At 40.1% G+C, this 26,057-nt stretch overlaps 1 protein-coding gene and 1 long non-coding RNA gene across 4 annotated transcripts; one reads left to right on the forward strand and one right to left on the reverse strand.

Annotated features, from left to right (window-relative positions):
• Nucleotides 1–3,297: 3,297 nt before the first annotated feature.
• Nucleotides 3,298–6,112, reverse strand: LOC119479048. Of its 2 annotated transcripts, XR_005204595.1 has the most exons (3): nt 5,947–6,112; nt 4,908–5,043; nt 3,298–4,033 (listed from the first exon to the last, which is right to left on the reverse strand). It is a non-coding gene; the product is annotated as an uncharacterized LOC119479048 (long non-coding RNA). The 2 variants fall into 2 exon arrangements; XR_005204594.1 differs by having other exon boundaries at nt 3,298–5,043.
• Nucleotides 6,113–6,232: 120 nt separating this feature from the next.
• Nucleotides 6,233–8,340, forward strand: LOC119479046 (arp2/3 complex-activating protein rickA-like). Of its 2 annotated transcripts, XM_037754232.1 has the most exons (6): nt 6,234–6,405; nt 6,523–6,594; nt 6,699–6,817; nt 6,942–7,002; nt 7,114–7,208; nt 7,317–8,340. In XM_037754232.1, exons 1-6 carry the CDS (start codon nt 6,361–6,363, stop codon nt 8,287–8,289), a joined length of 1,365 nt encoding a protein of 454 aa, XP_037610160.1. In that variant the 5' UTR covers nt 6,234–6,360; the 3' UTR covers nt 8,290–8,340. The 2 variants fall into 2 exon arrangements, with proteins under 2 accessions (XP_037610161.1, XP_037610160.1); XM_037754233.1 differs by lacking the exon at nt 6,523–6,594 and having other exon boundaries at nt 6,233–6,405.
• Nucleotides 8,341–26,057: the final 17,717 nt, after the last annotated feature.

Below are 26,057 nucleotides of genomic sequence, written 5' to 3' on the forward strand. Positions count from 1 at the left end.
ACCCAGTGCAAAGATGTGGCTCATTGATGTGTTTTTTTTTATAGTTTTGGACAACAATGGAAGTCTATGGCACAGAGCAATAAACTATCTGAGGCTTTACTACACAGGAAATACTTCAATTCATTGTTGGTTTTGTTTTTTTAATGGGATTTGTTGACAATAAGAGGAATATATCTTCACCAATCTTGGTGCCAACTTGCTGCTTCGGATGACCTGGACCTCGGCAACCTGGCATGGCATGACTGATGTCATCAACGGCCTCTTTCTACCATCTTTTGTTCATCCTCTATATAAATACGCAATGCCCTATCTGCAGCTACCTCACACCAAAAATTGCTTTGCATGCTGCTGACCCTAAAAGCTTCCCTGGTGTGCCTCAAGCTAATTTTTCACCTCATTAGCCCGAACAGACATAAAAAAAAACTGGGACACAGTGTGAGGACAAAGCAGGTTTGTGTGTATATCCACTGCAGGAAGGCACGGGACAATGCAGTGAAGAGGGAGGCCATGTTAACTGGAGTGTTTGTACACTACAGTTCCCAAAGACATAATGACAGTGAATTATGTGATAGTAAAGGGCAGCAATGCATCACAGAGAGTCACACGCAAGTGGGTAGAGGTATTTCCCCTTATGTGTGTCGATATGTGATTGGACACGCACGTGCACGGTCTAACCAGGAGGTGAGGGCAGGGTTTGACGTTGATGAATAATGTGGGTAGGTCGGTTTTCTCTCCTCTTCCTCTCTCCTTTCCTTCCTCTCTGTCTTGCAAGCACAGAGGAAGCTTTCTCCTCTTTTTTCAAGAGAGCACCCAAAGAACCTCATCAGCATTCAACGTGCATCACCAGTTCACTGCATCCAATCATGTGCGCTTACCATACAGAGTGCATGTGTGTGTGAACAATGTGTGTGTGATGGAGGGAGACAGGCAGAGACAGGCAGGGAGAATCCCTTTGTGTTCACTGTGAATCCCCAAGGTCACGCACAGGCGCTCGCGAACAGATCCAAGACTGGCGCTAAGTGTGAGGTGGGGATGATATTCCAGGTCAAAGTGTGGGATTAGGATTTTGTGCAGTACATTTAGGTTAATGGCAACACCACTGTGCATTCTGGCTGACCAGATGTGTGTTGGATTATTGATCTAAAGCGAAGCTTCATCTCCCGTCTCATCGCCAGCAGAAAAATCTCTCAGCCTGAGCTTGTTTTGATGATATTAACTTTCCCCCAGTGAATATTCTCACATAATCCGAACGGGTTAACTGCTTAGAGGGGATGAGAGGTGCGAGAGGAGCCGGAGCTTGTGGCCACCACAAGTCGATTTCTCCGAGAGATTGCAGTCATGTTTGATACCCAGTTCCCATGGCAACCAGCGGCCGTGGTGTACCTGACCTACATATGTGCTGTATGTACACAAACACGCGCTAACCATCTGTTACTGTCGCTTCGTACAGCCACTCGTGGGGACGTTGAGTGGCTGTTGAATGAGTCTGATCAGAGATGGCAAAGAACAAACAGAAGAGCCGGGAGCTGCTTTCACCATCTCTGAGAAGCTGTCAATGAGTTGTGTCAACAATGGCTTGAAGTCACATCGAGACAGGCTGTGTTCGCAATAGGCGCTGTCGACTTATCGGGTTATGGATATGTTGACATATAATTTGTGACAAGATGGCAAATACCTGCAATTTAAAGTGCCACAAATAGTTACTAAAATATACAACATTCAAAACCAATTAAACTCAAAGAGCCATTTGAACAGTTCAGTGATTTGATAGTAAACTGACTTTACTGCTATACTATATTGCAGTGGTGGAAAGTACTGTACTTAAGTACAATTGTGAGGTACTTGTACTTACATTACTACTCCACTATATTTCAGAGGCAAATATACCTTTTACTTCATGGCATTTAGATGACGATGTATTAAGTAATTAGGGCTGTCAATCAATTAAAAGATGTGTCGCGATTAACTGCATGATTGTCCATAGTTAATCCTGATTTATCGCAAATTAATCGCACATTTTTAATCACTTCAAAATGTACCTTAAAGGGAGATTTGTCAAGTATTTAATACTCTTATCAACATGAGAGTGGGCAAATATGCTGCTTTATGAAAATGTATGTATATATTTATTATTGTAAATCACTTAACAACACAAAACAATGACAAATATAGTCCATAAACCCCCACAGGTACTGCATTTAGCATAAAAAATATATGCACAAATCGCAACATGGCAAACTCAAGCCCAACAGGTAACAACAGCTGTCAGCGTGTCAGTGTGCTGACTTGACTATGACTTGCTCCGAACTGCATGTGATTATCATAAAGTGGGCATGTCTGTAAAGGGGAGACTCGTGGGTACCCATAGAACCCATTTTCATTCACATATCTGGAGGTCAGAGGTCAAGGGACCCCTTTCGAAATGGCATTGCCAGTTTTTCCTCACCAAAATTTAGCGTATAAGTTTGGAGCATTATTTAGCCTCCTTTGCAAGCTAGTATGACACAGTTGGTACCAATGGATTCCTTAGGTTTTCTAGTTTCATATGATGCCAGTATCTCCACTAGCTTTAAAACTGAGCCCACTCTTTTTACACTGTAGTATTGCTACTTTTACTTAAGTAAAATATCTGAGTATTTCTTCCGTGACTGCTGTATTAAACTAATGTTAAACTATTATATTAAACTAATAGAAGAACATACCCATTGGGAAAGAAGACATTTGACAATTCATATTTCCTGTTTTCTAACACACTAAAGGAAAGGGGAAGAGCACAAAAGCATAATAGGCCCCTTTTAAAAAGAAAGTCCATATACTAGACATGTGTGTGTTATTTGTCACATGATGAATCTGTTGATGCCTGAGTGCAAATTGCTTCTGTGACACCATCCACCACTTACACAGAGTCCGGTTCAATAGATGTCACGGTGGAGTCTGCTGATAGATTATCAATGGCTGCTGGAAGAGAGGATGGGCATTATATACCGAAGCCAAGCTAAAGTTCAAGTGGATTTATGGCCAAATAGGACTGTGCGATATAGCTGACATGGTGTCTGAGAATGACGTATGGACGAGGTATTGTGATGTAGTGGGCCATTATATACGACACTTCACAACACCTTTCATGTCATTTGTCAGTGTTGTCAAATAAAATACATAAATATGAAAAATATTTGAAAGGAAGAAGGAAAAAGTCCAGAAAGACAGACTTTAAAAGGAAAGATTAAAAACCAAGGATGTGGTACAGCACAATGGTTCTCACTTTGTGTTGCAATATGATGAACAGGAAAGAACATGTTTTCATAAAATTTTAGTTTCACTCATTTTTGCTCTTCTTTCTTGTAACACACATCATTGTCTTATCTCAGATTACTAATCATACTTGCAATAACTTGTTTTTTGGCCATTTGGGGGCAGCGGAAACAGGTTGTGAACACAGTATTGACATACCATCACCGTTTAAGTTGATATGGCGAATTTTAACAAACAGTTGCTTATTTACAAATCCAGCTGATGAATGTAAGTTCAATAATTACTCTCCTTTTTGCTCTGTCTTTGGTCTCCACCACCTCCCGAGTGGAACATCTGTCTATTTAGCTACAAAATGCTCCAAATGAATCTCTGTAGAGCTGGGGGGAGCTGCAGAGTCGGGCTATAAATGTCTCGCTGCAGATTCATCTTGTGTTTTTGATATAATAATATTGTCTAAAGCAGCTTGAAATAAAACTGTCTATCTTTGGTTGAACTATGTTAACTGTTAACACTTCATGTTTAGTGCTAAAAGGCTGAAAACAGCTGGTATGACACTTCCTGCATGGATGGAGAGCTTATATGTCTAGCTATACGTCAAAAATAACTTGTGGACCTTCTTGCCCCCTTTCTCTTTTTCTCTCTGCATTTTCTTTTCTCCACGAGATGTTCTCTCTCTCTCCTGGGTGCGCTGTAGATCCAAAATAGCTGTTACCTCTCTCCTCTTCGTCTTGCTCTTTTCCACTCCCCTCCTCTCTCCCCTTCCATGTTTCATCGATTCTGCCTAGACAGGGCAGGGGACAGTGTTCCCCTGTGGGGCATACTGGGTAATAAATCTAATTCCTGTCTACACGTGGAGGCTCATGGGAAGGCTCTGGCCCACTTTTCACCTCGACAAATATATCCGCGAAATGGAGGAAAGTGGGCCAAAAAAGTAGCAAAGAGGTGCACCTGAATAAGTGTGTTTGGCAGCTAGTTGTTTCATCCCAATTATAGCGGTGCCACCAAGTGTTCTTGCAACACGTTCTCATTCCAACTCGTCACAGACCGCCGCTTTGTCACGCCCCCCTCCTGGCGTCACACCCCTTGGCGCCACTTTGTTTTTGGCATCAAAACTGCAGTTACCCTCGGTGTCAATAGGATTAGGCAACAAAACCAGCGGAAAGAACTACATGGTTGGGGCTTAAAACTACTATGTTTGTACAATAATGTTCAAGACATATTGCTGCTGCGGCTGATCTTGTCGACTTCCCAGGCGAGGCGCAGTTCATTTCGAACGAGCCTATTCTTGTTTAGTTCAGGCATTTGTGCTAACGCAATTCTCGTAATTCTATGAACAACTATATATGATTTCCATCATGTAGTTGTTCATATCCATCCTCTCAAAACATGGGTCTGAAATTGTCTTTTCTACTGTCTAATTTCAACTTTCACAAGTCAATCTTTTATAAAATATTAACCAAAAATAGACACAGTCACATTAATGTAGGCCTCACTGTTCTAAGGTGTGTGTTTATATGCACATTTACATTCTTTGTGATGCTGAATTATAAGTCCAAACACAAAAATTTGACAAGTCAAGAGTCTCAACCTTAAACGGGTATCTAACTAAGGAAGTGGTAGCTCAGCCTCAAGTTCCTTAATACGATCAGTCTTACCTCTGTCTGCACCATGTGTGGTCGGCTCAGTCTCATCTTGTGCACAAAGCCATTGATGCCCACTGCTCTTTCCTTCTCTAGCTGCTGAAGCAGCACATCCAGGGCAATGATAGTGCCTGTCCTCCCCACTCCAGCACTAAGAGAGTGACACATGGCAAAAGTGTCCAACTATGACGGTCATCATCAGCTTGTCCTGATGTCCAAAGTAGATTTGTAACTTTATGTAGAAATCACTCATTACTGACTTCAAAACATTACTTATTAACATATTACATTACTCACAACTAACATAAAACAGTGAAAAGTTATAAAAGCTGGTATTTTATTTAAAATTAATGTGCATATACTGTATATTAAATATTTTTTAGTGATTAGCAAATGATTTGTAAACCTTTAAGAAAACGTTTGTAAAACATCTATAAACATTACATAGACAGATGGACCAGAAACTAATTATTAACCATTGACAGAGTATTAACCATCTATCTAAATAATGTTTATAGATTCTTTACAAAGTATTTATTAACCATTTAATAAGGTATTATAATCATCAGTTGCAACTTTATAATAACCATTCAAATAATGTCTATAGATGGTTTACAAAGTATTTATTAATCATTTAATAAGGTTTTATAATCATCAGTTACAATTTATAATAACATTCAAATAATGTTTATAGACGTTTTACAAAGTATTTATTAACCATTTAATAAGGTATTATAATCATTAGTTGCAATGTTATAATAGCCATCCAAATAATGTTTATAGATATTTTACAAACAATTTTTTTTAAGGTTTACAAATAATATCTTAATCATTAACACAAACATATATAAATATAAATAAATAATGATATATAATATATAATAATAATATAATAATATATATATAAAATGTTATAATATGTGAAGCAATAAACTGTTAAAATAATATAAATTATAGCATCACTAATAATTAGTAAACATTATTAATTCTCATTTATTTTTTGTTAACATTAAAATAAATCTATTTATTATATTATATATATATATCAATTTACCATTTATAAATGATGGTTATTATACCAAATTTGGTGTATCAGTGATACATCAGTGATATTTATTCATTCACATTTAAACTGGTTGTGTCATTGAAACTTCTTTCATCCCATCATGCCTTGAAAACTAAAGAGGAATAAACAGGATGCTCCTCATCTGATGTACATACAAATCAACACTTCTTATTTAACAACAGGATTCTTGCAAAAAGTGTTTCCTTGGTGACCAACCAGAATGTGATGGTTCAGTTTAGTTCTAGAACTTCACAATCCTGTGAAATCTATTTGAAATCACATAAATACTCCACTCTGAACACACTCAGCTCATTTGTGCCACAAGGATCAACCGTGTTGGACTACTCTCTCGAGTCTACCGTTGAACTTGCACTTGTTGAGATATACAGCAACAAAAAATCAATGGCGTTTCTTGAAGGAAGCAGAGGGATCTACGGACCCATCAGGGTATGTGAGAGTTTTTGTCTTTACTGGAGTTAGACCTTTATATTCATTTTTTGTTTATATTTTCAGATGTGTTTTAAAAAAGTGACTTAAACTAAAAGTAACTTATTCTCTCCTAAGTTTCTGTTTGATACTCCCATATATAAGCGGGCTCTGAAGATCTGCTGGAATATAACCAGTTACAAAATTCATGTAAGACCCACTATCTTTCCAAGCCCACACTATTATAACATGCAAGGTCAATTATGATAATCTAGTCATGCTTAAATATGACTTATCTCCTCTATGTTATTCAGACTGCACTGTTGAGGGAACTCATGAGGCTTCAGCAGGAACAACAGATCCCATCTCATGTGACTGCTGAAGACATGTACAACCTCATTTACGAGAGGAGCAAAAAGTCTCTGAGAGAAAGGTGAGTTACTGAGAAGCATACAGACGGTCCACCGCTACACCTTGAACTCTGTCACACTAATATTACTCTGATGGTGTAGCGAGAAACAGTAAAACTAAAGCTTCTGATTTGTTTCTCTTTGAAGCCTTTGGAAGTTTGAGCTGGAGAGGTATGATGATGAGAACGTCAAGTCTCTGCTGACGCTGGTAAGACAAGAATCCTGAGAGGACTTACAGTAGTTTACAGGTTACACAGTATGCTGATTTTATCCTCTAAATATGTCAAAACTGTACTTCACATGTAATTCCTTGTTTCAGCTGTATGCAGTAAATGTCAGCAACAAAATGCGGGACATGGAGTTTGAAGCCTGTTTCCTCCTCAATAACCCAGAGGCCTTACCTCCTATGTATCAGTGAGTTACATTTAACACATTTATTAAGAGTTAAACTACAGTGGTTTCAATATCTCTGCGATATTCTGAAGGGTTTTAATAATTTATTTTAATGACTGTAACCTGCAGAGGTCCCAAAATCCTCAGAGTGGCGGAAAAGTGTGCTGAGACCCTCAGACAGAAGCAGGAGGAGGCTCCCAGCTCAAGACTCGGTCCTCAAGAGGTGATCTTAGAGGTTGTTCCCAAAGTCCTGCAGGGCTTCTGGAAGCATCCTCCCACCCTCTTAATCATGCCTTCCCAGAAACTCAGCCAAATGTCTGTTGGGGTTACAAAGGCCGTTTCGGACCGAGTCTCCTATGCTCTCAATGCTGAACACCGGGCCACCTTCTCCCGCTCCACCAGGGATGACATGGTCCTGTCTATCCTGACAGAGATCAGACAGTCGCACCCTCACGACGTCCTGGTGGAGAGGATCAGCAGCTTCTCGTCAGTGCTGCTAAAAGAGATTGTGAACGTTGCAGCGAGAAAGATTTGCGGGATGTTTTGGCCCCAGAGCCCCAAAGTGCCGGCTCATCTGACGCCTCCTCCCGAACCTCCAGTCCCCACTCCAGTCCAGGAGGCTGAAACTGAGGAGCCAGAGACAGACTCCGCAGCTTCGCCAACACCCCCTGCTGAACCTCCATCCACTACAGATGTTGAGGCCAGGGAGGATGGAAATTTGAAGACCACCAGAGAACTAGACTCTGCAGTGACTCCGGCTCCCCTGCTGCTGACCCCTCCTGCTGAACCTGAAATTGCAGTGCAGGACGTACGAACCACCATCATACCAACGGAGCAGCCGACAATCAGTCCAGAGATAAACTCTGCTGACGTCTCACCTCCACCTGCTCCTCGGACATCTCCAAGTGAACCTCTCACTGATGTCCAGGACAGGGAGGATACAAATGACGAGACGACGCCCACCACAGAACCAGCCTCTTCTGTGGTTCCTCCGACCCCTCCACAAGAACCAGTGGTCATTGTTGAGGTATCAGAAGAAGTCGAGAGAGCGCAGGGCTTCTTCAGCTGGCTCTTTCAGCGACTGTGTTGTTGCTTCAAGTGATTGTTTGTGTGAAAGTATTAAATAAACATATTGCATTTTAAAAATTTTAAACAGTTGTGGTATGTATGTATGAAATGATTTAAATGTATGAACACTGTTTTATAATTTGGGATTTATTTTTTTCATTCACAAAGGTGTAAATGAAACATTTTACATTATAGTCCCGGGGTTTTTTGTTGTTGTTGTTATTGTTTGTTTTCTTAAACACAATCTGGTGCAAATCAATAAATACAGGATACTACAGGACGACATTGATATAATATAATAATAGCCTGCAAAACTATGATTCAATCGTTACTCATTATATTTTCCACAGTAAGGTAGCAATAATAAATTACCAAAACAGATTGTGTCTGAAAAGTAGGAAAAGGGAAGTGCGCACAATGTCTATATATGTTTTATGTAAAGATGACGGTTTACTTCAGGAAATACAACAAAGCGAAAATACTCAATTACAAGTAAAGAATGCTGAATTCAAAGTTTTATTAAAGTATTATCAGCTAAATGTACCTATAGTATTATAAGTAAAAGTACTCATTATCCTGAAGGGCCTGTTTCAAAATGTTCTTTTAGGTAACGGCTCATTTTACAGGTCCACAATTTCCTGATAATCTCCTAGTAATTTTTTCAGGAAATAACTATATAGTATAGTTTGGTACTAATTACAGAGTTCCCTTTAAAGCCAGCACTACATTTAAATCCAAATAAATATTTGTTCATTATTTAGTGATAACATAGTGTAAATGTCTCATGTTCAGTCAGAACTGTAATATAGGTGGCACAATGTATTTTTTCAAATTGGGCGTTATATAGAACATTTAATTTGTATTTTGAATCCAAACATTCTTGATAATTGCTAATCTGTATTTTTGTAATATTGCATCATTAATTTGTTTATTAGACTGCATTAGTTTTAGCTAGGTGTATCCAACAAACCGGAAGCTGGAGTGTATATGCATGTGTGCAATATGCTACATTTACAATACTGTATCATAGACTGTTTATAAGAAGTGGACATAGTCACTGTGAGGTCACCCATTGGTTTGTGGGCTGCCGTTTTGAAGCCTCGAGTTTGGCATTTTGGTCGTCGCCATCTTGGTTTTTTGCAACCGGGAGTGACACGAGAGGGTGGAGCTATACAACCGAACGCTGAATAAGACATGTACTGCTGCTATATTAACTGTAAGTGGCAGTTATCTTCATGCAACAGTTATACTGTATGTCTTCTATGCCTACTAAAATTATTCATATCTTACAAGATATAAAACTTCATGAATAACGAAGGGCTTCGATAATGCCAGCTCATTAGAGTGAAGGCTAAATGCCATATAAGGACCAGAATATGTATGACTCGCTTTCACTCTATTTGTCTGTCTTTCACAATAATCTCCAATGTTTTTCTCAGACCTCTTCCCCATCTCTATACATCAATAACACGAGGGAAAGAGCGAGACCGCTGCACATCTCCTGGGACAAAATACATGAAGACACAGGACTCAGATCAACATCTCTATTAGCAGCTGTTATGCTGAGAATTGGGCCAGGAGAATAAAGCCACGTAATTATAGTCTCTTCACACATATTTGTGAGAAAACCAGGACTATTTGTATAGCAATTACGTGATTGCATATAGCAAAACTGCCATCTGGCTCTGTACAAACTGTGTTGCACTGATTGGAAAGTCAGAGCGGAGGTGAAAGTGGACTTTGGGACCGTAAAATGAAATAGCCTTGTCAGGTTCAGTCATGTAAAAGGTGGAGTATACTATGGAGAACCACAACATGGAGAAATTTGCATCTTTTTTTCCATAGCAGGCTGCTCACAATCATCTGTGAAGCACAGCAGCTGCAAGTTAAACAATTCTCTTAATCAATGCTAAGACAAGACAAGACAAACTGAAAGAAATGAGATCCAAGTGCATGATAATAGGGCAATTTCTTTGCGTGGGGAATGTGCCACAAATCAAATAACACTTCTATTATTTCAGTGCTTTGGACATGGCTTTAAACCAAAACACGAAGAACAAAATTGCATCTAAAACTTCTTAAAATCATACTTCACGCACATGGTGAGACATATTTCCCCCCACAAATTTTGAGCAACAGTATTGGTGTGACTTTGGGCTATAATTGCACACCTTCACCTTTGCTATCTCTTCTTTTTCCGGGAACTCGTTTTCATATATTGCGCGTTTCAGCTGCATGAGGTCCTGGGAATCTTTCTGCCTGAGTGCGTCATAATAATTAAAAATGGAATTTATAGTCTGGAGAGCATAACCATTTCTGAGGGTTCATTAATTTTTAATGGTTTTCCAGAAATGGGAATGGGGAGAAATTATGTAAGATAATGCATCACACTTTGGACGTCACACAGCGCAAACAACATTAGGCTTCACTTTGTCAGTGAGTCCGGTCTGAGACAGCTGGCTCTTCCTACACAGTGTGATATCTGTGCACTCTGCCTAACAGATACACCTTATAAACAGAAAGCACTGAGATTGCTGCCATGTCCCTTTTAAAAGAAACGCTGGGTACAAATTCTTTCATGTTTTCATTTTAGACACAGTTCATTTCCTCCCAGCTGCCCACAGGAGACTGTTTCTGCTGGCACACTGTCGACAGACACAGCACCGTGCGTGCTGATACACTATGTATGAGAAGCCACCACAATTAGCCTGGAAAGCCTTCTCTCTCCCCAAAGTGCCTTTTTTGCACGCTTTCATCTCTCGATTTGCAACATGAGCGAGCTATTTTTTGACTGCCTCCTCACTAGTGATGAATACCTCAGAAAGGAGGGAAAAAAAAAACAAAGGAAGACAACCTTCTTTGTTGGGAGCCCTTTGTGTTTTCACCCTGAGCTGAAGGCGTGCTGGTTGACTTGGCACCCGGATTAATCACGTCGGAATGTCTCCTCTCATTTAGTAGCTTTTCCTCCGTGCCTAGTCACATTGTTTTTCCCACAGTTGTCATTGTTTTTCAGCCAGAGACACTTTGACAGTCGAGGAGATGTGCCTCCTCACTTGAAAGTACAACGTGATTAATAGATATCAGTGGCTTGGAGTGCATTTCTGCGTGCATAAATAGACATTTAGACATATGGGTTGCCACAGAGATAATGTGTGGTACTTTTTGTTATTCCTTTTTAAGTGCGTCACCGTTTGTTATGGAAAAATCCTGTTGGACCCCTCTCGCCTCCTGTCATAATTACTTCCTGAACATGAAGAGGAAGCTTTTGTTTCACAGTACAGTGCTCACCAATAACACATGCAATCCTCTCACACAGTTCATCCTTTTAAAACCTTTGCAAGGACATAAAACTCTGGATATGCTGCATCCATACAGTACAGTATGTGTCCTGTCCTGTTGAGGTTATTTATTGCACGCATGAATCTCAGTGTCTTCAGTGCTGAGGACAAGTGTGATTAAACCTGCAGTCGGCAGAATGTTTTTGGCGTCATCGGGCAAAACTTCCATAATTATCTTTCAGCATATTGTTATTCAAGTGTTCTGAGAGAAAACTAGACTTCTACACCTCCTATTGGCTCTGTTTTCAGGCTTTAAAAAGGCTTTTGCCAATCACAGGTCACTTCAGAGAGAGAGCGTTCCTATTGGCTGTGCTCTGGCTGGTGGGCGGTGCTTGGTGTTTCCTCACCAGATCTCAACATGGCTGTTGGGTCACAAACTTTCTCATTTAACAGCGAAACGGTACACTACAAGATGTTTCTGAAAACATTTGAGGCCAGAAGCAGGCATTACAGTAACAGAATATTGATTCATATTTGATCAGCGCTGCCTAGTTTGACCGTTTGATTGGAGTTTGTAAATGTGATTGACAGCTGCTCAGAGATGGCAAGGCTCCAGCTTGGCTCTGATTGGTTGTTTTCCTCCGGTCTGTGACTTCTTGCAGATGCCACTAGGAGCACTAGGAGGACACCGGAGGACACAGAGGCGCATGATTTTATTCAGATTACATGTCTCATGCACTGTCAGGATATAGTGACCGTTTTATAAAGATAACTTTTTTTAATCATATTTGCTCCAACTGCAGCTTTAAGTAACTATATTTATTGATTTACTGTTGGAAAAGAGTAGAACGGTGCATTCATTTTCTGTGAAAAGCTGCATATGATAAAAGTAGACTCATAACAAACATAGACTGCAAAGGTTCTATTTCAGCATCTTTAATCACCCGCGGCCACCAAAGTATGTTTTTTACATGGAAACCTGAAGGTTAGACTGCTATTACTTCAGCGTCTTGCCCCAGGCTTCGAGCTGTCAGCAGAAATGAATCGATTGTTAAGTCCGACTCTACTGCTCTGATGACAGGACTCCTGATTGGTCACCACCTTGGGAATATTGTTCATAGCTGCAGCAGGCCGCCGGCTGTGCTGAGAAATGATCACACAGGAAATTTAAGAATGTTAACGGGTGCTTTTTCCACGCGCATGCCCCCAGCCTGCAAGGTCACTGGCTTCGCCGTTTACACGTCTGCATGTTCAATCACTGCTGCCTAATGAGTTGTACAAATTCAATCATGTAGAGGGTTGTTTAGTTCGCCACCAGGTCCTCATTAGAGTGCGAGAAGGACAGGGTCTCATTTCCTCACTGTCCGCCACACGAGGCTTATCCATTAGTTGCACTGATTTGTTAACCATATTTGTTGTTCTCTTTATTCCGTGCAACCGTTTTAGTGCTGTGACGAGCATTTTTATGCTATTGTTTCTATGCATAGACAGAGAAATGACCATAACTTAATGTGTTTATGTCATTGCCTGGAGTAAAAGTTGTCTCTGCATATGTAATTTGTTTTTTTCTTCTTAAAATATACTCAGGAAAGTGGTGTACATTAGTTTGCTGACTTGCTGTCATGCTGTTTGTGTTTTGTTAAACAAACCCGTCATCTCCGAGCCCATTCTAACACGTCTCGCTGCACGGTGGTGCTGTTAATCTATTTAAGGGTTTGCTAAAAAGGAAAAGTTCCTCCCAGTGAACACAAGCTGCTTGTTTGTATAAGCGCTTGTGTGCATGATTGGTGGTGTCCTGAGAATGAACAAATATTTACTTTTGGATGCCAATGCCAACGCTGATGTGTATATTTTGTAATATTGTGCCATTTCCATGCATTGGATTACATGTCATGTATTTAATGTTATTCCGATCAGGGCGAAATTCTTGGACACTAAAACTTTTCACCTCTACTAATCCATCCATCCATCCATTTCTTCACCGCTTATCCGGTACAGGGTTGCCGTGGCAACAGGGTGATCAGAGCCACCCAGGCGTCCTTCTCCCCAGCAACATCGTTCAGCTCCTCCTGGGAGATCCCAAATGTTCCCAGGCCACCTGGAATGTGTTCAAGGTGTCCTCCCCGCTGCTTGCACCACTGCTGTCAGAGGAAGACAACCCATCGTCCATCCTTACCAGGTACACCATCGAGTTTGTACCCATAGAGGACGTTCACAGTGACGACCAACTTGAAAATCAAGAGCTTTACTTTGTGGCTCAATTCTGTCTTCAGCACCATGGTTGCATACAATGACACCATCATCGGCAAAGAAAAGAGATACCACTCTAATGTCACAGAACAAGACATCTGGGCGGCAGATCTGACAATGTCCTGTATTCCCCTGGCCGCAGAGGATTGCAGAGGAGCAAATGTGCACACCTCATAAATACAACGGTTCATATACAGACATGCGCATTAAGCAAGCTGATCCAACTCCTGTCTGGAGTTTTTAACATAAATGTCACACTCAAAATCTATACAATTATAGAAGAAACAGCCATGCGAAAATCTCCAAACAACTCCTGTGCAAGTTCACTTATACGTTCAGCCCAGAGAATTATCACCAGGCTTGCTTCCCCTTGAAAAGCTTAGTGAATTGACTGTGCACTGCTTTTAATCGGACATTTATCATTTGCCAAATCGACCGAATCCTTAAAAGTATTTTCTCTAAAACGGAAAAGTTAGAAAACACTTCTGAAAAGTATACATCTCTCTTTTCTGACGCTTGTCCAAACCGGTTTTCAGGTGCAAACCTCTTCTTCTTCGCCTCATTCTAGTGCTCCAATTCGTAATGGGCTCATCACTGCCCCCCTGAGGCCAGAAAGCAGAAAACACTCACTCCAACTATATTTGGTGAGAACTGCAGCCGTAGTGGAAGTTTTTCCCCCAGTGTCCACCAAGGGGCAACAATGAGCTCATCCCACACTCAAAAACAAACTTTGATTAGAGATTTGTGCTTTTTCTGAATTTTTTTAAAACAGTATGCTTTGTTTTTTTTTTGTTTTTAAACAAGCTTCAATGACAAAGTTTTGGCAAATGTACATCTGGTTACCTTTTCCACCTCCGATAAATAGCAGTACACATGGGAAACATCCTGGTAACATCCTCCCATGCAGTGGACGAGACAATCCTTTAGTCCGAGCCTTGAGCCTAACATTAAATCTGCGCTGGATGTCTGTGTAACCAGCAGGCGAGTTCTTCATTTTTAACAGAAGGGACATCCTGTTCATTTTGTGTATATAGTTTAGAGAATATTATAGATCCAAGATGAAACTGACAAAAGGGCGGGACTCAGAGAAAAAGTCGCAATTACAAATCCGTCTGCTACTTCAGCACCATGGACAGCGCCATGGATTTATCAATACACAGATCGGTTGCAGATGGATGGATGGAGATCGGTTAAAAGTAAGTATATCTCCGGCTTTAGGCTACGGATATTTCAGAGCCATGATCGGGGGGCTCATAGATTCTAACTTGTGCAAACCTCAGTCAGATAAAGCATCAATGAGTCAGGCAGACTAGACGAATGTATTCAACTAAAGCATTATTTTTTCTAACAAGGGGGGTGGCATCTCTCCTTGTCTCCCTTCAAATCACCTATACTGTGTGTAACCACTACATAGCTAACCACAACAGAAGTGTTTATGTGTATGATACATACATGGTCTCACTGTTCCCCCCCTCCAGCTATTTACATATTTACATTCTCACTATACGGATCATCACTTTGCTTCATCCACTCCTCTCCACAGGTGGTCTCGCCGCTGTCCTCGGTGTGCTGAGGAAAATGGGTCAGAGACACAGACAGTGAAGAGGGGCAGAGACCCGGAAACACACAGCTGGCCTCAGCATGCAGATACAGACACACACACAGAAACACACACCACACACTGCTGCTGCTCAGTGCATCAGGGAAATCAATTGTCCAGAAGAATATCACTGAGCTGCAGATGAAGATCTGATGATCCTGAGGGAGGAGCACCGTGTGTGTGTGTGTGTGTGTGTGTTTGCTTAGTGTTCAATAGGTACACGCCTCTATTCTGCAGAGGAGCAGTGTCTGTTATTGCTTGCTCACCTTCTGGATGATCTCTTAATCATCATCCCCTTTTGTCACTTAAGCTGTCAAAATCAATTCAATTCATTCATTTGATTTTTCAAAATGCAACACAAGCCAGATTTGCTAAAAATGTGCAGTCAATATTGACACTTGAAAATGGTACACAACCACGTCATCCTATCCCATCCCTACAGACAGACGTATGTGTTCCCATCACATATGTCCTGGTGATATTTATAGTAGCTCGTCAGAATCAGCGCCAGGATCAAATCTGCCAAGGACAGATGGCACTTCCCCTGTAAGCCACAGCTTTTTAATAAAGAGCGTGGCATAAAGAGTGCAGACTGAGGGAGAAAGGAACAAGGCCGGGGAAAAAGATAAACAGGACATATTTGCTGTATGCAAGCAAACAAATCAGAACACTGTGAAGCAGAAGAAAAAAAAACGTTTCCGTAGAGGTTATTATTGTGACAAATTTACCTCACTGAGTCCTTTTTTTATCCATGGTTGAGCTGAATTTACGATACCCTGTTTAGATTTCCTGGCGGAGTATTTTTGGTCGTCTTTTAATAACTGCCAGTTTAGGCGTGATTCATCTTTAGCTATCCAGACAGGGGCATCTCTGACGCTGACGATGATGTAAGAGCTTCAGTGGGCTATGACTGTGAGGCGCCCATCAATTTTGGCATGTCTGCAGAGACGCACTTCATTTAGGTTTATGCTGAATGTACATGATAGACTTTCACTAAACCATTTGCATCATGACAAGTCAGAATATCTCAACATTTAGAGGCCACAGCTTGCCTGCCTCCTCCACCACTTCCATTTCTGAAAGCTCTTTGTCCTCTGAAGATAAGCGAGAGGCGATTATTAATGAGAGATAAGTCTCAGAGCAATAATAGCAGAGCAGCTTTCCCTTCTGCCACTGCCTGAAATGCTGCTTATTTCACATCCTTCAAGGATTTCTGTAACATTTGGCAGTCTATCGGATCAAAACACAATATAAATAGGCACATGAAGAGGATTTGGAATGATAATATTAAAGGAATAATGTGTAGCAATTATGAGGATCTATTGGTAGAAAATTAATATAATATTAATAAGTATGTTTTCTGTATTGTATAATCACCTGAAAATAAGAATTGTCGTGTTTTTCTTACCTTAGAATGAGCCGTTTAAATCTACATACGGAGCAGGTCCTCTTCACGGAGCTGACCGCCATGTTTCTACAGTAGCCCAGAATGGACAAACCAAACACTGACTCTAATCTAGATAACTCTTGAAATAGGCCTCACATTTTCATGTCGTTTTGCACATTTGGCACACCGGATAGTTGGTTGCAATCTGCAATCTCACCACTAGATGCCGCCAGATCCTACTACACTGCACCTTTAAGTTGCAGAGAGCGCAATAAGGAGCATCATATTTTGGATGAGGGAAATCTTTGTACAAGCTGTCACTTGAACGCAGTATCAAAGACCATCTTTAGTCTTTACTTTAGATTTGAATATTTGATTTGATTCTGTCATAAACAACATACACACAACACACAAAACAAAAGAAGAAGAAAACCAAACCAAAAAACGCAGATTCAATCCAACATAGGACCTGTTTTTACTAATTGTCGGTAATTCTCCATCTCTCCTTTTTACATTTCCTTAAATTAATTAAAGGTTTTACACCTGTTTTTAAAAACTGTACTAGATTTTGAGTATCTCATGTCATCTTGTAAGCTGTTTCAAATCTTCTACTTTGAATATGCATAAAAGTATAGCCAAAAATGTCTTTTTAATAGGAATATATCTTAAAATAAATAATAATAATACAATTACTTTTTATAGCGCTTTAAAAAGTACCCAAAGGCAGTTGCAACAGAAACAGTAAAAGCAATAACAATAAAAAAACAATCAAATTACATTAAAACAGTACAAATATAATTACATTTCCTTACATTAATTAAAGTTTTTACTCCTGTTTTCAAAAACTCTACTAGATTTTGAGTATCTCATGCCATCTTGTAAGCTGTTACAAATCTTCTGCTTTGAATATGCATAAAAGTAGAGCTAAAAATTTATTTTTAATAGGGATATATGTTTAAAAATAATAATAAAATAACATCTTGTAAGCTGTTCCAAATCTTCTACTTTTAATATACATAAAAGTTGAGCTAAAATGTGTCTTTTTAATAGGGATATATATTTAAAAATAATGATAAAATAATAATAACAATAATACATTTATTTTATATAGCGCTTTAAAAAGTCCTCAAAGGCACTTGCAACAGAAACAGTAAAAGCAATAACAATAAAAAAAAACGATCAAATTACATTAAAAAAGTACAAATACAATTACATTTCCTTACATTAATTAAAGTTTTTACTCCTGTTTTCAAAAACTCTATACTAGATTTTGAGTATCTCATGTCATCTTGTAAGCTGTTCCAAATCTTCTACTTTGAATATGCATAAAAGTATAGCTAAAAATGTCTTTTTAATAGGGATATATATTTAAAAATAGGGAGGAGTGACGGAGAATGTCTGAGATGTTGGGGGAGAGACTTCCAGTGATGGAGAAGGCTCTGTCCCCTCCCCAGGTCCCATTCTTGGACCGGGTGAGAGAGGTGAGGAGGTTGGTGAATCTGAGGTTGTGGCGGGTGGGAGTATGTTGGTTCAGAAGGTCAGAAAGGTAGGAGAGTGCTACTGCAGGTTGTGGAGGGCTTTGTAGGTGATGAGGAGAATTTTGAACTGGATTCTTTGCTGAATGGAGATTTTCAGCCAGTGGAGATTTTGAAGGACTGGCGTGATGTGAGTGGGTGAGCAGACGACAGCTGAGTTTTGGATGTAATTTGTTGAGGATTTTGATGGATGTGGCGTACAGGATGCTATTGCATTATTCATAGCTGACAGTATATGGGCAAACAAGAAACATGGGGAGAGAGAGAGAGAGAGAGAGGGGCATGACATGTAACTAAGATCCCCATCTGGAATCAAATCAGGGATGTTGCTTTCATATGTTATGCATCTTAACAACTAGTTCACCAGGACGCACACCCGATCCACACATTTTCAGTTATATAAAGCCTGATCCATTTCCTATCCTTTGTTTGCTTTGAGAACACCAGCTGTCAAAACCTTCCCACCATGCCCTGCAAGAAATTGGAACCACCCAGTGTTGTATGAGGAATAACACAGTATCATACAACATGTTCAAGCAGAACCATCCTCCTAACACTCATCTCTGCACCCCATTTTTCTCCCACTTTTTTTTCCTTTGCATTTCCTTCTCTCCCACTTTCTCACTTCCATCCATCCATCCTTCCCCATCGCTTCCTCTCTCTTCATTCCCCCCTATTACCTTAGCCTCATCCATCCCCATTTCTTCCCTCCACACTTCACATACTCGCCTTTATGGATGGGGGGCCGCATAACAAAAAATCTCTTCCCCCCCAGGATCCTTAAGTAGGTCTGACGTAGTTGCATGGGAAGAATGACGCAGATGTATTCATGAGAGTAGGTGGTGTGTTCGGCGGGAGAGGAACAGAGTGAAGGGGGGGTGGCAAATGGGAAACAGGGGGCCGAGCAAGAAGTGCAGGGGGAAGAGCGAGAAATGGAGGGAGACGAGGAAACGGGGGGTGACTGAGGGAGACAGATGAAGAGGGCGAATGTGAGAGGGGACAGATTGATGAATGAATGTTTGTGCGAAGCAAATGCCAATTCACTACACCAAGCAAGTGTTTCAAATTGTAGTGATGTTGAGAAAGGAGGCTGGGTGTGTGGGGGGTGGGGGGGATCTACTCAGATTCAAAGCTCCCCCTTGTTTTCATCTTCTCATCCCTCCTGAGTGGAGTCTGAGAAACACCAAAAATAAACTCAACAAATTATTTAACCATTACCCGAGAGTGATTATTTGCACACTGCCAAAACACTGTGCATCGCACTGTATCAACATAACAGCTACAAGCGTACGTATCAGCAGTTACACTTGACTACAGCTGGATTACAGGAGCTGAATAGCAATCTCCTGCATACTATAAGCTGCTAAGGTCTGCAGACATGATTGATCTCACAATCCCTTTGTAGAAATGTATAAAGATGTACACTCAGGGTCTACTCTATTGGGTTCACATGTACAATGTAAAGCAATTAGGGCTGTCAAAGTTAACGCGATAATTACTTGTTTACTTAAATTCGTTTTCACGCCACTAATTTCTTCAACGCATTAACGCAACTTGTGATTTTCAGGTTGTAGCGGGCTCAGTTTTAAAGCTAGTGAAGATACTGGTATCATATGACACTAAAAAAACATAAGGAATCCATTGGTATCAATCATGTCATACTAGCTTGTCGCAAAGAAGGTTAAATAACGCTCCAAACTTACGCTAAATTTTGGCGAGGAGAAACTGTCATAGCCATTTTCAAAGGGGTCCCTTGACTTCTGACCTCAAGATATGTGAATGGAAATGGGTTCTATGGGTACCCACGAGTCTCCCCTTTACAGACATGCCCACTTTATGATAATCACATGCAGTTTGGGGCAAGTCATAGTCAAGTCAGCACACTGACACGCTGACAGCTGTTGATGCCTGTTGGGCTGCAGTTTGCCATGTTATGATTTGAGCATATTGTTTTATGCTAAATGCAGTACCTGTGAGGGTTTCTGGACTATATTTGTCATTGTTTTGTGTTGTTAATTGATTTACAATAATACATATATACATACATTTGCATAAGGTAAGCATATTTTCCTACTCCCATGTTGATAAGAGTATTAAATACTTGACAAATCTCCCTTTCAGGTACATTTTGAACAGATCAAAAATAAGTGACTGAATTGCGATTAATCACGATTAACTATGGAGTATCATGCGATAAGTCGCAATTAAATATTTTAATCGATAGACAGCCTTAAAAGCAATTCAATTGTTCTAGCATATAGAGTCTAATTTTATGATGCATACAATGTTCTGTTTTTTGACAGTCAGAGTTGTTACACTGAGCTGCATTATATTCAGAGGTTTTCAAATATTCTGCCCTTCTCATGTATGTAAAACATTTGATACAATGTTATTATAAGAAAATATCATCCATAGCCGCTTTAAATGTCATGCATGTTGAATTTACAGCACTGAAAGATCTCACCAGTTTCACGTGACACCTCCTTGTTTGTTAGAGCGCAGTGTGTTCTCAAGAAAGTCTCCTGTTAATTAAATTTCCACGGTGCATCAACCTTGGCTGAATAACATTTAGATCTGTTTTCATTGGAAACAGCATTTACAGCTCAACCAGAGTGAATAAAACACAAGGTAGAACACACTGATAGCCTCAACGGAGAACGTGCCTGTGCACCTAATAGGATATATATCCAGGACTACTGGTAATAATGTCTGAGGACATGTAGTGCCCATCTGTGTGTGTGAGCACATGGCCTAAACTGTGTTTTTCCACCAATCTGCCCAGTTAGCCAGTCAGCAGGATACCTGAGGAAGATTTAAATGGATCTACATGAAATGTGTTAAACAGATTGACTTGATCTAAACAACAAGTAATTAGATAGTGATCCATTTCTGAGATTTAAATAGCGACTGTAAAGCCATGAGTTAAATGTGAAGCGGCAGGCATGTTGACTGGATGCCATAGCAAGTTTTCTTTCTGATTTATTTAATAATCCTTAGCCATCCTGTTCTGCACAACTAATCTGAGAGCCAGTTGGCATGCAGTGGGTCTTTACCTTTAATGCATCTATAAACTACTTTTGCACAATTGTTCAGCTTAAGTGCACCGCTATGTGTATTACCTGCTATTGCTACCTGCATTATAATCCAATCACCGATCGTGACAACCAGTATCTCTCTCCACTCCTGTGACCTGTTATCTTCACCCTATTACTACATACAGTATATAACATCCTCCTTGTACTCAGCAGAAACAGCTGCGATATAGATCCACCCCTAATTCCTTAAGCAGCCCATAAAGCGTTAACAGCTGAGTACATCCAGAAATTAACCTGAACCAGGAAATGAGCTGCTACTGTGTAAACAAAACCACTCTGTGTGTGCGTGTGTGCCGAGCTGTTGTTTCCATGATGTGAACACTAACATGTGTATCACACTAACTTATTTAAGAGATTTAGCTGATGATGATGAGGATGATTGCAGCACGGCACAAAGCGCAGCAGTGCTTCGCTCCCTCCTCGACATCAGTGCAGCAGACTCATAAGGACGGCATAAAAACACAATTATCATATTTCTGAAGTGTGCAAACTGTCCTGGGCTTATCATCAAGTCAAGAACAAAAGTACTGCATCTCTATATGCTGTCGTGTTTATTACAGCATTTTAGAGTGACAGCTGGGAATAAAACTTTCATGCATGCAAAGGAAGGAGATGAGGAAAAATGTATGAGGAAGGGGATGTAGAGGATGCAAATGGGTACTTTCTATCGTCCCTTTTCACCTTGAGAGCCCATATTTATATGAGAACAAAAGAAGCGGACAAAATTAACATGAGCAGGAAAACGAAGCTCACCTACACAAGGTGAAAGAGAGCAGACCTGCTTTTATTTATTTATAGGTATGGTGAATTAATGCACACGAAAAACAGTACTGTGCATTACAATGACTAGTGCAAAATGCTCATTAAATTCATTTGGTAGGCACAGTGCTGATTTGTAATAATGAGCATGATTTCATTGGTAATTGATTAAAATAAAAAATAAATGAATCTCATACTTAAAGGGACTATTTGTAACTTTCAGAAATGCTTGTTCACAGCGACACCTGTGGCTGTTAAATCAACGAAAGTCAGCGTCGGGCTCGCGCTTGCTCGCTCTACATAGACATGAAGGAGCATCAGTCAACACAGTGAGGCGACACACGTCAGCTAAAACCACAATATCACTCTACATTTCACCTGCTTGGCAGTAATGTTAGCTGACCAGACGAAGGTCTCTCCATGAATCACTGCTGATCCTAGTGTTGGCTTTTCCCGAAGCAGCAGGGCTGAGGCAGCGGGGCTCCGCAGCGAGAAACGTTATCGTCTCCCGACTGCAGTCGGAGGGAGACACCGGCACCGGAAAAAGTTTGAGATTGTTCTCGAAATCTGTGTGCTGGGTTTTTCTAACTTCCATATATGTCCATTGCTCACCTTATGCTCCTCTGGGAAGCGGCTTTCGGTAGAGACATTAAAATTATGACAATAGAATAGAAATGATTTAGTTCGATTTTTGTATGGCACTCTGTAAGCGGACGTTTTGCTGGCGTCCGGTAGTCAGTTTCAGTCCAGTCAGGTCTACTCATTCTAAGATAACGAAAACACAATCATTCTTATTTTCAGGTGATTATACACTAAAGAAAATACGTTTTAATATTATATTCCATTTCTGCTAATAGATCCCCCTAATATAACACACTGGCCCTTTAAAATGGGCTGAAAGTGTATTTTATGCAGACTCCAGCTAGTTAGCAAACTTTCTTTTTTCTTTTACACTATAAAAGAAAACTTTTAATGAAGCAAACATCGGAAAACCATGTGTTTTTTCTGTGATTATGATGAACATTATATCACCAAAGCACCTTAATCACAGTGGAAAAATGCTCTCTAGATTATCACTGCCACAATGAAACAAATAGATTTGTGCAGAGCAAAAAGGAATATGCTCACTGCAGACTTCTGACTCCATTCATCGCACTAATTTATCCAAAACAGCAATGATGCCCACAGCTGCACAGAGGGTTTGCTGAGGAGAGCAGAGAGGAAGCTTGTAGGCTACCTTTTGCTTGCTGCTAGGCAACCTCAACTTTAAAACTGTTGATCGGTGGTAGTGTTTGTGTGTGGTGGTCGCCAGGGTGTTTATCCATTTTACTCCAAAGCTACACTTCCTGTCTTAAGAGTTTCATAATGGCAAACATTCATTTGCCTGAAATGCACTGTCCGTCCAAATTGTTTGCAAATGAGGAACGTTTAAAGCCGAGGCTGCTCTTCACTTCCAAATCGCTCCCCTGCATCTGTTTTGATTTGGACCAACCATCGCCAAGACTCATCCAGTTCAGTCAGACAGGCCAAACTACTTTAAGAACGATTAAATTTTAAACTCTGTTCCCGTCGCCTGCCACTGTACGGCATCCCGGCTTTCAAGAAACGCTTACGTAACGTGGCAAAATTTAATCAACCACTGAGTGTGTTGCGTAACAAGCTTAAACCAGAACCCCAGAACATATTGTAATTACATCTTGGCAACCTGATCCCGATATAGAGGACACAATGGGTCATTTATTACTTAATCAGGTGCTGTTAATGCTTTTATTTTTATTGTGTTGACTGGGTTTATTCTCAGGTTCAGCTTGCCCTCCGTGAGCTCTGATTACAGCTCTGGTCTGATTGCTGGAGGTGGAGATGTAACTGGCAGGAGTTTAGACAGAGAATCTCTCATGTGAATTCAGCCCAGCGAAACTTACGTAATCAATAGGTGGAGGCCATCATTCTCATTATTCTTCAACACTAGCAGAAAAAGTATAGCAGGAAATTACATAATACAGTATATACGCATGATTTGATGTCACATTTCACAAGTTTTCATTTAAGAACTTTTGTGAAGTTACATAAGGGAGAAATTCACACAGCACATCATTAAAAGGCGCAAGTCTATTGGAAACCAAACAAATAGGGAAATAAGTATGCACACACAATTTACATATTTATTTAAATATAAGAAGAAGACATTATATACAGAGATTATATATACTGTACTGTATTTACCAATAAGCTGATAATAGGTAGTAACACAGAATATGAATTATGTTATCCTAAACATAGTCATTACATATGAGGTTAACAGGGATACTTTACTTCAGTAACAGTACCAAATCAACAATCTATAAATACTCCGTTACAAGTGAAAGCCCTGAGTATTATCAGCTAAATGTACTTAAAGTATAAAAATTAAAAGTACTCATTCTGCAAAAAAAACGGCCCCTGTGACTGATGTGTTATTATATTACATAACCTAGAGGTCAAAGGGTCACCTCCAAAGGGTCACCAGACAAATCTGGAGGGTCATAACATGATTAATGGGAGAGGAAAGAAGAAGGAAAAAAATCTGCTGATGTAGACCCTTGATGCCTGAGTTGAAATGGTTAAAACGCCTTCTCTTTAAAGAAGAAGACTATTAATATCTCCTCCTCTTCTTGGGCTTCAAATGTGCTCAGCGCCGATGTATCTCAGGGAGAACACTGAGTCACAGATGGTCGTCGCTACAAGGACAACTTCTGAGTTTTAGACTCAAATACATGACGACACACTGGCACATGATCAGACAGGTTGCATTTGTGGTGCCAAAAATCCTTTTTTCACTCGAACAACAAGCCTGCATTTCAATGTTGTCTTGTGAAAACCATGTATCTCCTAAATGTCAACTTTTTGTGAGGCCTGTTTTCAGCTTTGTGACAATGTTTTTAAGATATTCCATGTTCCATTCAATGTACTTTTTATGGTTTATTTAGCATAAAAATAGGAGAATTATCTCAACCCACTTAAGGAAAGAAGGAAAGGAAATCAACAACAAATGCAAACATTCATAGTGTTCATTTAAAGGACCAGTGTGTAACAGTTAGGGGGATCTATTGGCAGAAATGGAATTTAATATTAATAAGTATGTTTTCTCTAGTGTATAATCACCTGATAAAAAGAGTCATTGTGTTTTCGTTACCTTAGAATGAGACGTTTATATCTACATAGGGAGCGGGTCCTCTTCACAGAGTCCGCCATGTTGCACTGCCATGTTGCTACGGTAGCCCAGAACGGACAAACCAAGCTCTGTTAACTTTTCCTGCTTGGGCCGGAGTCGATAACATTACTCGCTGCCGTCATTGCCGTTCTCTCTCTCTTGCTTCACCACTCACTTCCCACGTACACACACACTCTAGGCACTGGCTCTGCTTTGAATGGCTCTAAAGAGGGAAATTGGCATTTTCGCATCTGCCACCGTGGCTCTCCAACGCGCTTGGCACACAGGAGAGGCTTCAGTTGGTTGCAATCTCCTCACCTCATCGCTATATACCGCCACATCCTACAAACTTAACCTTTAACAGCAACAACTGTAATTGAAATCTTGCTTCTTCTTCTTCTATTTGTTCTGTAGCCAAGATTTAAGATTTAAGACTTAAATGTGTAAGGCGTTACCATGAAGAGCATTGATATTACATATATATTCATTAAAATGACATAAACAAATGATATATATATATATAATATCCCTATCCTCTATCCGCTATCTATTTTGCAATGGCACCATCGCTGCATCCTGTGCTTAGCTCCACCCAAGATGATGTGATTGGCTTAAAGAAATACAAACAAGCAAGAGCATTTTTTTTCCATGTACCAGAATGAATGGAGATAAAGGTTTGACTATGCGAGACTAACAAATGACAAAACC

The sequence above is a fragment of the Sebastes umbrosus genome, chromosome 20 (genome assembly GCF_015220745.1).
Source record: "Sebastes umbrosus isolate fSebUmb1 chromosome 20, fSebUmb1.pri, whole genome shotgun sequence".
Classification (NCBI taxonomy): Eukaryota; Metazoa; Chordata; class Actinopteri; order Perciformes; family Sebastidae; genus Sebastes; species Sebastes umbrosus.